This window comes from Emydura macquarii, unplaced genomic scaffold (assembly GCF_026122565.2).
Source record: "Emydura macquarii macquarii isolate MOO-44397 ecotype Brisbane River unplaced genomic scaffold, CSIRO-AGI_Emac_v2 contig_383, whole genome shotgun sequence".
Taxonomy (NCBI): Eukaryota; Metazoa; Chordata; order Testudines; family Chelidae; genus Emydura; species Emydura macquarii.
This window is the reverse complement of record NW_027130520.1, coordinates 6,304,514-6,318,603: the sequence shown is the minus strand read 5'-3', so window position 1 is coordinate 6,318,603 and position 14,090 is coordinate 6,304,514. Positions and strand designations below refer to the sequence as shown.

General features: G+C 40.5%; 1 protein-coding gene across 1 annotated transcript in view; it reads left to right on the top strand.

Annotated features, from left to right (window-relative positions):
* The window catches only part of RGS22 (regulator of G protein signaling 22), a 75,117-nt gene that overhangs the window by 50,701 nt on the left and 10,326 nt on the right, over positions 1 to 14,090 (top strand). Inside the window, exons 17-22 of the mRNA XM_067535928.1 lie at positions 2,441 to 2,533; positions 3,220 to 3,386; positions 5,568 to 5,730; positions 8,020 to 8,178; positions 9,651 to 9,728; positions 12,262 to 12,423. Coding sequence (XP_067392029.1) covers positions 2,441 to 2,533; positions 3,220 to 3,386; positions 5,568 to 5,730; positions 8,020 to 8,178; positions 9,651 to 9,728; positions 12,262 to 12,423 — 822 coding nt within the window. The remainder of the gene's footprint in view (positions 1 to 2,440; positions 2,534 to 3,219; positions 3,387 to 5,567; positions 5,731 to 8,019; positions 8,179 to 9,650; positions 9,729 to 12,261; positions 12,424 to 14,090) is intronic.

The window sequence follows — 14,090 nt, the reverse complement described above, 5'->3', positions numbered from 1 at the left end:
GACTAATGTTATACTAAGCATTACACCTTTTTCATACATCAAACATGTCACATGCACTGAGAATAGCAGCCCCTTTGACCAAATGGTTTAATTGTAAAGCATACACAGATCAGTACGATAACATATTTTTATTAAAGAAATGTGTAGAGGGATGGCACACCTCTCAGGAGTTATCCCTTTGCAGAGTGCATGTGCCTGCCCTTTATCTCCCTGTAGCCCTCCCTGGGCTCAGCTTCTTAATTAGTCCTGTAGTCTTTAAATGGTCTCAGCCCTGGTATTGAGCTGTACTCCAGGGCACCCTCCTTGGAGACAATGTCCTCACCCTCACTAGGCTTCTGGCCCCAACTCTCCTGTTGGGCCAACAAAAGAGTTCAGTTCCCCTTCTGGGGTCTATCAAAGTCCAGGTCACTTTCCCAGTGGCCAATGGGGGGAGAAGGGAACCCGGCCCAGGGATCCTATAGATAGCAGCCATCCACCATGCCTTTTTATCTACACTGCAATGCTGCAATGACTCCCTGGGCCACTTCCCCACAGCACCAGCACATTCTTCACCTTTACCTCAGGGCTTTGTCTGGGCTGAGTCCCCACAGCCAGCCAGGAGCTCCTTCTCACTCTCCCTAGTCTCTGCCTGCACTGTTCTGTCTAAAGTCCTGTAGCTCCCTCAGCCAGCCAGGCATATTATCTACACTCCTCCACCTCTAGCAAGGAACTAAACTCACAATCTGGCCCTGCAGCTCTTTTTAGACTAGCCTGCTGAGCCCTGATTGGCTGCCTCCCCTGCAGCCTCTCTAGATTGCTTGGAGGACCCCACTCTATTGCCTTTTTCAGGGGCAGGATGTGATAAGACTTCAGGGCCCTCTGGAGGGCCTCAAAGGGTCTGGTACACCCCATCACAAGATGACGTTTTCTGAGCATTCTTTTAACATATCGTCTTAATCGTTTCTAGTGACAGTATAGCTTCTTCAAATACTTCTAAATATTGAAAATCTAAAACCTGTGGTTACTTTATATTAATTTCATGCATGTATCATATGATGTCTCTATTAGTGATATCATGCAAATCTTCTATCATCTTTTCAGCTCAGTTGATACTTTATCTTTGCCTTCCTGTTGTTTGGTTGTGCATAAACTTTTCATATGACAATACTCTAATAACAGAAGAGACGTGGGCAGATGTGTGAAAAAAATATAGGGCCTGATCCTGTTGGGTCCAGCAAAAAGGAGAAGACACATTCCTTGTGCTGGATAGGACAGCACATTCTCTGGAGAGCCCTGTGATGCTCCTCTCAGACTATGCCCTCTTGATGCAGTGCACTGTTCAGTAATTGAGCCCTCCTCTGTCCTAGAGCACTAGGAAAGATCCAGCTTTTCTACTTCTGTAGGGAGAGGAGACTCCCTGGGCCCTCCTTTTCCACTTGCTGGGCAACACAGAACAGGTACATTTAGTCCATAGAAAACAAGATATTTCAACCAGCAATAAAGGAGGGGTCTTAAATCATACATTTGGGGCATGGTCAAAATATCTTTTATAAAAACCATAACACCAAATCAAATAACCTTCTTTTTCATTATGGAGTCTCATCCCATTTCTATCAATTTAATCTTTGTACAAAATGGTCTGAAATTATTTTCCTACTTATTTTAAAACTACATATTATTTCTCAAAAAAATAAAGAAACAAAAAAGGGTTGTGTAGCAGTAGAACAGGGTTAGATCATGGCTGGAGGGCATTCAGATATATGAGGATGAATATGATATTAGTGTCTAGATAGACGTTAACTTGGAAATACTGTTCTCTCTCTTCCATATACGCTTTTGCACAATTAAAGACCATTGTGGAGAAGGTCTGTCTGTCATGGATTACTACACCAGTACAACCTTTAGGTCCAAGTTTGGTAAATGTCACATTTGAATATTCCAATCAACAATAGGTGTACAAAACAGTTAATTATGCACCTACTTGTTGATCTGAGCATACAAATGCAGGACTACTGTTGATGTTGTTGTTATTGTTAAGCATCATATATGTGCTTGGTGCTACACAGATTAAAAAATACCATTCGAGTACTTGTCTTAAACAACTTACAGTCTAAAGGCACTGCTTGACACAATATGGAACAAAACAGGACAAGCACAGAGTAGTTGTCTTATAGCTTTCATGTTTATTGGTTGGATTCTCTGTTGAGGTGCTCGTGTTTCAAAATTGGTGGTGAGCATCATTTCCTAGTGAATGCTATAATTCTAAGAACTGGACTGCTGCTTCTCAGTGGCTGTCATAGGGATGCAACTTACAGTGAGATTTTTTTTCTTCTAAACATCTGTCTGGTTATTGGCAAGGGTGTTTCTTTTCTACGCACTGTCACTGGCAAGTTGCCTGCCCAACTCTCCATCTTTCTATAATATGTACTGTGGGGATGACATAAGATATTATTTTTATTAGGTGGAGCTGGTGGAAGAAAGTCGACAGCTGGACTCAGTGTACTTTAGAAAGCTGCAGGCTTTGCATCAAGAGAGTGTTTCCAAGAAGGATGAGGTAAGACAAGCACCTACTAACAAAAACAAACTCTTTTTCTATCAGAGAGGTTTAACGCTTTGTGTATCAGCAATAAAAGGAGATTGTGAGCAGGTTTGATGGACCAACAGTACTGTTCACTAGCATTCAATTTTAAGGAATGCTTGACAGCCATCAGTGTTTTAATTATGGGTCCATTCTGCTCTCATTTACATCAGTATTGGGGCCTGATCCAACCTCCATGGAAGCCAATGGTCCGAATTCTACTGACTTCAGTGGGCGGTGGATTGGGCCCTAAATCTTCAGTAAATCCCTTGATATCAATTGAGTGACTGGTTTATTTGAGGATAGAATTTGGTCCAATGTGTTTAAAAAAAAGCCCATGACATACCTTAGTGATATATGAAGCTCATTTCCTTAGGGATCAGGAAGTTTTTATATGAAGACAGATTCTGCCCCTCTTCAGCAATGATAGTAATTTCTATGTAGCAGCATCATTCCTTGTCTGCTTGGTCATGATAGAGTATTGTTTCCTGTAATAGGAACAAAGGTGACTGCATGGCAGCAATTGGCAACAACAGAAGAGAAGGAGGCATTAAAAACAACAAAGAGTGATTAAGGAAGTTATCTAATGGGAAATGATTAGATTATGCAGCTTATAGAGGCAGAAGACTTCTTTGTATAATTGAAATTGTTTCTTCTGTTAGAGCGTTGCTCCTGAAATCAGTCCTCTATCTCAGCCTGATGTTCTCAAAGAAGAATGGCTCTTGAGTGAAGTCCCTGAGGAATACAGAGGTTGTAGCCTTCACGACCTGATACACAACAGACTGAAGTTAGAACAGTTCCGACTATTTCTTGAAGAGCATTCTGCAGTGTATGTTTATTGTTCCTCAATCATTTCTGCACTCAAAATGGCCATTGTCTTTTTATCTGAGTTTGGGCGATGTAAGGGGTACAGGATTGCAGTCTATCCGTTTTTTTGAGAATTAGATGTATGCACTAAACCCAGCATTTTGTTCAGATATCACAATGGCTGTCTCAGCTGTTTGTTAGGAATAAATCACCTTTTATAAAATCATTTGTGGTCAAATTCTGCCTGCATGTGTCCCAGGGCCATTTAAAAGCATGCATCCAAGGAAGAATTTGATCTATAATGAGTAAAACTTCATTTTGGTAGCACAATTTGAATCTTTTTTTTTTTTTTTTTTTTGAAGGCTCAAATTTAAAAATATATACACACAGAATTTGGTCACACAGCTTTCACAAGTGTGTAAGCAACTGAAGTTTTGGTTCATGCAGTTAACACAATTAAGTACACAATCATAGGGCTTTGTCTACACTAGCACTTTTATCGGCAAAACATACCCCTGACTGATATAAGTTTCACTAACAAAAGCGCCCCTGTGGATGCTTACCCGCCAACATAGCTCCCACCACTCATTGAGGGTGGTTTGATTATGCCAGAGGGAGAGCTCTCTCCCGTTGGCATAGAGCGGCTACACAGTAGACCTAATCGTGAAGCAGCTGCAGCGGTACAGCTGTGCCACTGTAAGGTCTGTAGTGTAACTGCAACTGTGTAATTTATGCAGAAGTAAATGTGAGTTTTGTCCCTAACTTCCCTATATCTTTCCACATTAGTTCCCATACTTTTAATATTCCAGAAAATTGCAAACGTATTCAGTTCTTAAGTAACTGCTGAAAATAGTTAAAACATTTCCTTTTTCAGCCTCCTAATCCCCTTTTTTTCCAACGGTTTCTTTAAATAATGCTGAAGGTCTTGCCTACTGACTCTGGGTAAACATTAATAGCATTGTAGATTAGGCATGGGGCAAAAGAGTCAAAAGTGCCTAAGTGATTTAGGAGTATCGTTGTGTTGAGAAAAGGCATTCCGTTTCATGGAGGATATTAAAATTTCAAACTATGGTTTTGTTCTGATTTGGAAGTGTTGGGGTCCCTGACTCGGAGGAAGTCTGCCTGGTGGGCTGCCCCATAATCACAAAACCTGGAAGCTCTGTGGTCCCCAACTCTGAGGCAGTCTGCATGATGGGATGCCAAGGAGTTTGAGTGGGTAAGCTGCAAGGAAACAAGGCAGGGTTTCAGCTGAACTTTTTTAAAATTGAACTGTCTCCGTGAAACATTCCAATTTGGACAAATTGAAAAAATTCCAATGGAATGTTCTTTTGTTAGAATTTTTCCAACCAGCTCTACTAAGGAGCCTAAGTCCTAGTAGGATTTAAGCTTCAAAGTACCCAAGAGACTTTTGAAAATGGGACTCAATTTCTAAGTCAATATGATGCTTTTGTAAGTTTTACCCATGAGCTAATACCTCAAAAAATGAAATAAAAGTCAGCAAATATTTATTAGGACAAAATATTGAAGTGGTTTGGCTGGGTCTGCTTCTTCATGTTTCACTTTCTGCAAATATTCTAGCAAACAAGTTTACTGTCAGGAATGTTCACAGAAACACCAACTTTAAATAGGGAATAATAATAGAAAGCGAACTTGGAAGTGTGAGTATTCTGAGTATTTCTCTTCTCCAGTTAAGGAACAAAACTGGTATCATGTAACCTGTGTGTCCAATCAAGATTTAACCCATCAAAGAGATGGAATGTTTAATATCAAATACTCATATTGAATTGATTATGAGCAATCTACAGGCCAAGAATTTTATGTAAAAATTATTCATTGGTTAATATGAATAATAAATTTTTTGAGGAAATAGGAATTTATTAATAGCTTAATAATCAAAAACAGCACAAGAGGCAAATTCATCAAAGATATGGTTTGGTCTGGCCTACTGTAGACTAAGACTTTTTTAAAGGCATTCGCCTTCTACATCTGAATGGTGAACAAGTGGCATTGTCATTTTCATATTAGCTTATTTCTCATCTAGCAGGGAACAACTGAGGCAAAAAGTCCCCTGATTTAGCATGCAGGATCTGGACACTTGATTCCACTTCTGTTAATTGTGCTTAAAATAATAACTTGTTAGAATTCTGATGAAAATGACATCAACATGGAATAATGAAGAATGTTCCCATTGATTTCTTTGTAGCATGGATCTCATGTGCTGGACAGACATTGAACAATTCAGAAGGATGCTCCACAAGGAAAAAGAAAAAAGAGAGGAAAAATCAAAAGATATTAAAAACAAGTACCTAAATAAAAAATACTTCTTTGGACCCAATAGTCCAGCTACAAAAGAACAGCAAGACCAGGTATCAGTATATAAAACAAGGTTTATACATAGCTGTCACAGTCCCAGTAGAGTTCCCCCTGCTGGACACTCTCCAGGCTGCTGTGTTTGAGTTCTACGTACTGGGCATGCATGCTTTAAGCTTCCTGAATCTGAATAGGCTCCACCACCATCTCTCTTTGCCTCTCTGGCACATTTTGTGATCACAGCTGTATGTTACCCCTTTGCATAAATGGGACTTCACATTCCAGCTGCCCTAACTACTCATCATAGACATCGCAGTTGCTTACAAACATCCTTACCCAGAGTTCCACTTTGTGGGCACTCAAACTTACAGTTCATGTCTTCAGGGCAGAAAGACATACAGACTTTGCAAGGTTCCAAAAGCAATCACTCTTTACTGTAGATAGCTAAAGAATTATAGAGATCTAGACAAAACAATAAAATGCCTTTACACATTTCCTTGCCTCAGTTTACTCACCACTCTTGAATATTCTTTGGGCTTATGTCAGAGTCCTCTTGTGTGTTCAGGATTCTTCTCCTGCACGTGGGCTTCTCCCCTGAATCATTGAGTCAGTCCTCTTTGTCAGGTGATCAAAGTCTTCACCAACTGTTGATTATTTACTTTCTCCCCGTTCAGGAGCTCAGACATGGAAAAACTGGTTTGCAGTAGCTGTCTTTGTCCAAAGGTACTTCATTTAAATGGATGATCTCCAGAATTTAACAACCCTCTATTTTCAGCCCTGTGCCAGGTGCACAAATGTCTCCTTCACCTCCTGTGGGTGTTAGCTCAAAACTGAGGCAAAAGACGGCAAATAAAGCAAATAAGTCACACATTCACTTTGCAGTCTGACCCAGATACACATAGAGAAACTGCAGCATCAAATAGAATTAATCAGATTTCCCAAATCATCACAATAACAATTATGCAAATACATGTATATTTCAGCAGAACCTTGACAATTGATAACACCCTTGTGAAGTCCACTTTAGTTAGCTGTCATTTGATGCATAGAAAATGTATTATTCTAACAGACGTTTTAATCGCAAGTTACTTTTGTATTTTTGATATCCCTAGCAGATACCTGTGCCTAACCTGAGTGCATTAGCTTTTTCTCAGCTCTGCTTTTAAACAATCCTCCTAAAACCTTGTAAATTTCCATTCCAGAGTCTGGTTCAATTTTGGATAAGATGTACTCCATCCCCCTTATATAGGCTCTCTCTTCCTCAAAAATTTCCCAGTGCCTAATTAATTTACACCTAATTTGGTCTAGATCCTAGGCTTCAGCCAAGTGATGCACAATATTGGTCAGAAAGAGGCATTCAAAAAGTAGCTTTAAGCCAAAGTGGTTTGTTCCGGCTCTCATCTTTAATATGGAGGTTAAGCCACCTGTAGGTAACAGCATGTCTAAAGCATGTGGTGCGGTGTTCTATCCTGATGCTTGTAACATTTGCTTGGATCAGGATGGAGCATTATATGCTCAATTTATAGTCTCATTAGACTCTGTAGATCTCTGTGTTATAAGTAGGGCCAACTGCAATCTGCTCCATTTTGTGAAAATTACATGTGATCCTTGGCTACGCAAGCTTTGGTTTAAGTGCTTTGCTCCTGCAATTCACTCTGACTGCCTCAGCAGATCTGACTTCAGGTCAGCACCTGCAGTTTATGCTTTCTCTGGGGCAATGACAGTGTTATTCAAGGACCAGCCAGCTCTCAGAAAGCAAAGTACTATTTATTCAGAACAAAAGAATTCCAGAGAAAACACATTGTAAAAATGATAAACAGCTTATACGTATGCCTACCTTACCAGGTGGTCTCCCATCTCCCACGTGCAGACTCTGATTGATCTAATGAACTCTCATAGGGCCTGATTCTGTTGGACACAGCCTCCTGCCTGTCAGTTTTTGGGTAATGTGTGTGAGACCCTCCTGAACTCAGGACAGGTATTTTATACAGTTTAAAGTCCTTTGTGCACCAATGCCTTTGAACCAGGTCAGGCCAGTCTAGGCTATTCCTTACGGGTAGAAACTTGAAAAAGACTTGTACCTGCATTGTTTCATTATTGGGAATTTGCATTAATTACTCCCATTGACTTTAGTTCTTGCAGGAACCATTTCTTATCTGACCCATTTAGCCAGGAATGCAGTCAATAGCCAGCCCTTAAAGATACATGTAATATTTATGAAGTTAACACAATAGTCTTTGAATATTCCATGTTTCCACAGCATTGCATCTGTCACAAGGGATAGATGTCTTTTGCCCATACACAGAAGAGCTTCTCTAACCTGTTATTGTATTTGGATTGTTTAGCTAATGCAGTTAGGTGGAGGCTGGGGACACATTCTTCACGATCAACTTTCCTCAGCAGTTCTGCTAGAAATTCAAAAATACATCCAGATGAGGTTAGAAAAAAAGTGGCTTCCCTTGTTCCTGGCAAGAGAACAATCTGGAGCACATAGAAAAACAAAGGTAATGTTTCAAATACAGCCCATCCTATTACTGTTTTCATGCTGGGACATAGCTTATCGTTAGGGTAAGATGGTGCAGAAAAATGACAATCATCGCTCCTATTCAATTTAAATTGAAGGGAAATGACTTGTGCATGCAGTTTGCAGTGAGAAGCTGATGCCTGTGAATGAGTTTTTTCTCTAACAGCCCAATCCTGCTGATGGCCTTGCTAGCCACTGAAGATGAAGAAGGCAATTAATGCTGCCTCCACAGCCAGCCAATCAGCCTATCAGAGGATCTTTGAAGTTTGATCTTTGAAGCAGAGTTCACCCTCTATACCCCGGCCACATATTCACACACACAAGAAATTCAGCTCCACAGAAAGGAGTTGCAGAGATGCTCAGGGAGACAAGAGCAGAAACAAATGAGCTGGCTTCTCACACTCTGCTACTCCTGTTTCTCACACTACCCATGTCCTCCCACCTGAAGCTGTAGAGCCTTCCGGAGTTACTCCAGGCCTCCTGCAGAACTGCTGAGTGGGAAGACTGGCTGGCAACAGGCCTGGCTTCTGACTGGTTACGTTAAAGAATGATCAGTTAAATGTCACACGAGTGTTGAGATTAGGGAGAGATTTGCTCCTGCTGGCACATCGAGTAGAAGGGCATAGCTTCCACCTCACTGACTTTTATGGCAGTGAAGCTAGGATGGGATCTCTGGCAGGAATGGGGGGGAAATTACACTGCTGGTGAGAATAGCAAAAAATCCTGTTTTTAGCATGTACACACACACACACTGAACGGAGAGTTTGTATTGTATCGATTGAAGAAAAACCTGCCATTTCCAACCAGCCACTGAATTAATTCAAATTAGACATGTAACTTAGTTTTAATTCTTTTTTAACATCAAGGAGGTTCAATGGGATGACAAAACCATAGGCAGATTGGATCATCCATCTCTCTATTTGTTAAAACAACGAGAGTTCTGTGGCACTCTATTTGTTGATTTAGAGCACTGAACACTTTTCACAAATTTGAATTTTGTAGATTTTTAGGTAAGCCAAATTGCGATTTTTTTTTGCAAGACTATGATTTGTAACAATCACAGGAGCTTTTAGTCTTTTCCTACCTCCATTTATATCCTTACTATGTTCCCTTTCTTACTGCAGAGTGGGAGGATGAAAAGGTCCTTTAGAGCCTCTGACTAAATCAGAGTCTTATTTAGTGGAAGTGAAACCAGTTGACATTCTCCATCCACCTTAATAATTCAGGGTGCCCAAACATGCTGGGTTTGACTATGCAACTCTTATTCAGACAATCTTCCCTTGATGTGAGTGTTTTGGCTGCAATGGGGCTGCCTGATCAAATCTACTTTTTCTAAAGCAGATGACTTAAAAAGTAGGAGCATTTATTATATCCAAACCCATTATAGTCTGCACATTAAACAAGAAGAGTTTAGTACTTGGCATATGAACGTACTGATGATCTTGTGTTCAGCCACAGATAAGGGACATAGCTGAAGATCTCCTAATCCAGAGAAATGAGAAGAAGATTGAGGCCTGGAAGGCAAGTAAAGCGAGTTATGTCTCTTTTCCCTGGTATTCATCTGCCTCTCTGTTAGGGCCTGGAGATTTCTTCATTGTTTCCCTGCTTTACGTATCGGGGCCCAAGTTCACTGCTGACATGAGTGGGTGTAATTATATTGACTTCAATGGAGTTGTACTTGCTGACATTAGTAGTTAATTTGGCCCCCAAATGGATGGGACTCCCATCAGTACCTTTCTTGTATTGGCCAGAGGGGTCTCTTTGGTGTAATTCAAGTCTTTCCCCAATCTCTGTGCAGCAGTCTGAGCCCCTCTCAGACTCAGAATTGGTACTGGATCTTTAATGCACATTCATCTGTATTTCCCATGCAGTGGACTTATTAGGACAAGCTGTTCATTCCAGCATCTGGTAGTTTATTTATTATTGAGAGTAGATTACATGCAGACACAAAAGAGAATGTGAAGTATGCAGCAGAATGGGCAAGTTTAATCATATCACACAGTATCTGTTTCATTTAGAATTGTATTTTAACTTTACAGCACTAAGATAATATCAATTTTAAACATCTTAAACTTCAGTAATATGACATTTCAGGAGACATTTGCCAGTTTTTTCCCCCTTGAAGAGCAGTGAGCTCTGTGGTTGCCAACCTACAAGTTGTATACATTTATTCGGTCTAAATTTTATTGTCTGCTGAATTCAAACTAGAGACTGGGTCACCAGTTACCTCTGCAAACCACTAGATAGAGAGAAATCCAAATTGCAAGGGGGGTCTGTTAACTAGTTTTTTACCTGGTATCTGTGTTTAGGGAAAAAGTTATTTGCAGCATGTCACTTAGAGCTGCACTCTTGTCACATCTCATCAGATAAGCAGGATGCATTTGATGATTTTTTCACTCCAATCTCTCAACACTTAATCAATTCCTGGTCACAGTGATCAATCACATCACTCTGAATGGAAGCAGTCCTGACCACCCTTGCTATGACTGCAGGTGAATTAACAAAACCTCATGATCAGGGGCATCAAAAGAGTTGAGGCGGCTAGTCATCCTGATGCGTTGGGGTTATTTACCCCTGTTTGGTCTGGGGTTTTTATACAGTTATTGAACTAGAGAATCAAGCACAGCCCATAATAGTAACATCAATATTCTACAGATGGGGAAACTTAGGTAGAAAGGCTAAGGCCAGTCAGAATCTGTATCTAGGGTGACCAGATATCCTGATTTTATAGGGACAGTCCCGATAATCAGGGCTTTTTCTTATATGGGTGCCTATTATTCCCCAACCCCATCCCAATTTTTCACACTTGCTGTCTGGTCACTCTATCTCTATCAGATACAGGATTAGCAAGCGAGAATCCCTTGCTCTCAGTCCTGTCCTTAGCCCACTAAACTGTGCTGACTCTGATTCTCTTCAACTGCCCTCTTGGTGGCCAGAAGCCACACTGGCTGTTCAGCAGGGGAACCAGTTCAACCCAAACGGCTGACAGCCAGAAGGGAGTTTGCAATTGCACTAGCATCACCACCAGCAGCCTAGGCAGCATTCCCAGCCATGATTCTGTCTGTGGCTTTCCCAAACATTGAGGGATTTGTCATGATTACCACAGAGCCCAAAAGTTAGGCTGGGTGACTATAGCAGGGGACTAGATCTAACCTGTGATTTTACTTTATTCTTAAGAGAAACCACTGACAGACTTTCAGCTCTAGCTCTCATATTACATTTCTAAGGCTATCTGCAACAGAAAATATTCCTCTGCGCCTTGCTTGCTAGCCACTGGACATTACTCCCTCCCTCTAGGTCCTCATGGATTGCATACTGATGTTATAAGGTAGTTTTCAGTCATCCATCTGATAACAATGAGGAATGGTTTGGCTTATTGTTCAATGAATTGCAAAGCATGAGAACTCTGGGCTCAGTAAAGGGTTGCTTTCCATTCTATACTTCATGTCAAATGAATTTCTTCTGCATACATTGTCTTTCTCTCTCTACCCCCTCTGGCTTTTCTTTTAGCTCACCCTTTCATGCATTCTGTTTCACTGTCTATTTTGAAGCAGGAAGATTTCCAAAATGTCTTGATGACTTTAAATCACATTTTACCATTAGCAGAATTCATTCCAGAAACAGCAAACTCTCCAGCTTCTGTTGGTGATCATGGCAACACATTTCAACACTGTTTTTGTTAGTGAGGTCCATGTCAAAAGTATTTAAAAGTTTTTAGCAATGTGGTTTGTCTGTTTCTTTCTCTTTGTTGCTGTTGTTTGTTTGTATAAAACTCAGACTGTTCCCTAAAACATAGCCTGTTGCCATAATTAATTGGAATGGTTGTTTCCGTTTCCTCTCTCATCCATCCTTTCCAAAAAATGTTGCCCCAACCAACCACACACACAAAGAAAGAAAGGAAAGAAAGAAAGAAAGAAAAGAAAATTGCCAAATTCTCCCTGTCATACACTACTGAAAGTTAGGGACAGTGCAAAGATAAGTGTCAGAAAGCTTACCCCAATTAATGCTTTTGTTATTGCTTTCGAAACAGAGTTTATTCAGTGCATTTTTTTTCTTTTGCCAGCACGTGGACAATAAGTGGGTTTCTTCATCTAAAGAAATAATCACTTTCCGTAAAGCGCTCTTGAATCCAGTAACAGCAATACAGTTTCAGCGCTTTGTGTCTTTGAAAGGAGACTTACTGGAGAACGGAGTGCTTTTCTGGCAAGAAGTACAGAAATATAAGGTATGGTGCTATAATGGCAACAGGGGAGTATCATGAAGATTTAAAACTATATATCCATTAACGTATTTCAGGAGACTTTTAACTATTGTGCCTTTATGCAATTTACTGTCAACATCAATGCCACCTATTTGATTGCTTTATTTATTGTTCTTTCCTCCATGCAGATCCTCCATTCCACATGGAAAATATTTTAAATTAATTAAGGATTTCATACCCATATTCCTTTATGCTTATATACACTATATAATCATAGTGATCATTGCAGGGATATTGTCAATTAGCTCATGTCTGAAATTTTATTATTATTTATATATTGAGCATTGATGCGCACTGTGCTATACAAAATACAGAGGGCACACTTAAAATATTTACTCAGGTCATAGAAACTTTACAGTTCCAGTATTATTCCCCATTGTAAGTAAGGGGAATACTATTTTATATTCAATATCTATACAATTTTACAAAGGGTAAGTGTTCAGGAAAGATGCAATCTGAGTTGACATCATCCTCTGGTTCTCCAGCTTGTCATGTATCCTCTGGGCCAAAACCTCCACAGAGGTAGATCAGCATAGCTATATTGACTTTAATGGAGCTACACCCGAGTACTAGCAGGAAGTAAGTCATGCCCATGTTCAGGAGAGCACAAGGACAATGACTATACCAGGCCCTTGCACACAGGTTGCAGAGAGTGAGAAGGCTGCCGTGATCAGTTAATATGGTCAATCATTTATTATTATTTATCATTTGTACCATATTGCAATTACAGCTGGAGATCTTGGTCAGGATTGGGGCCCAGTTGTGCCAGGCACGGTATGCACACACATTAAAGACGGTGCCAAGTAGTTGTAACAAACAGATGGAAGGCATGGCAGGAAGGAGGATGAGGATAATAGTGTAAGAATACGTGATTACTCTGGCAAGCTATGAGCGTAATTTCCATGGTTCAAGGTTTTTAAAAAAAAGTCATTAATAGCTTTAAATAAATGAGATACTAATGATACCAGGAACCACTGCTGGCCACCTACCTAGCCATCATAAATACAAGTTAGCACCTGAATATTACCAGCACAGAAAAGCAGAGCTGGCTCACCAGGCTTTGAAATTGCTGGACCCTAAGTGCTTCCCCAAGGCCAGCTGGTTCAGAAGGCACAGCAGAACTGGGATTGTAGCTAAAACTATGAGACAGTGATTCACTTGTTACCCCAGAACTGAGGGGAGCTGGCAGGCCAAAGCCCACACACAAATATCTGAGGTTTGTGTTGGTTTGTGGTTCTATGGAGCTACATTATGGAGAAAAGTGGGCTCCAATTTAAAGTGTTTTCTTTGTAGACCTATTCTATGAAGAAAGCCATTATTGTTTTACCCTCCATTTATGTTAATTTGATTTGTTTTCCTATCTAACAAAGAAAAGTACAATCTGACCATAATTATACATGCACACAATTTGGCAGGGTTGGCAGCTGCTGCTCTTCGTACATGCCAAGAACTAAACTAGCAGGCGCATTGCAGGTCAGGATGTACCACAGGACCATTGCCAAAAGCTGTGTGCAGAACTTTGCATACTGCCTGCCTGCAGTGTCTGAGTCATATCGTGCCATTGGTTTTCAGACAGAACTCCCTGTAGGAGTTGATGTGTACAGTGCTCCTTACCACCACCTGGCAGACTG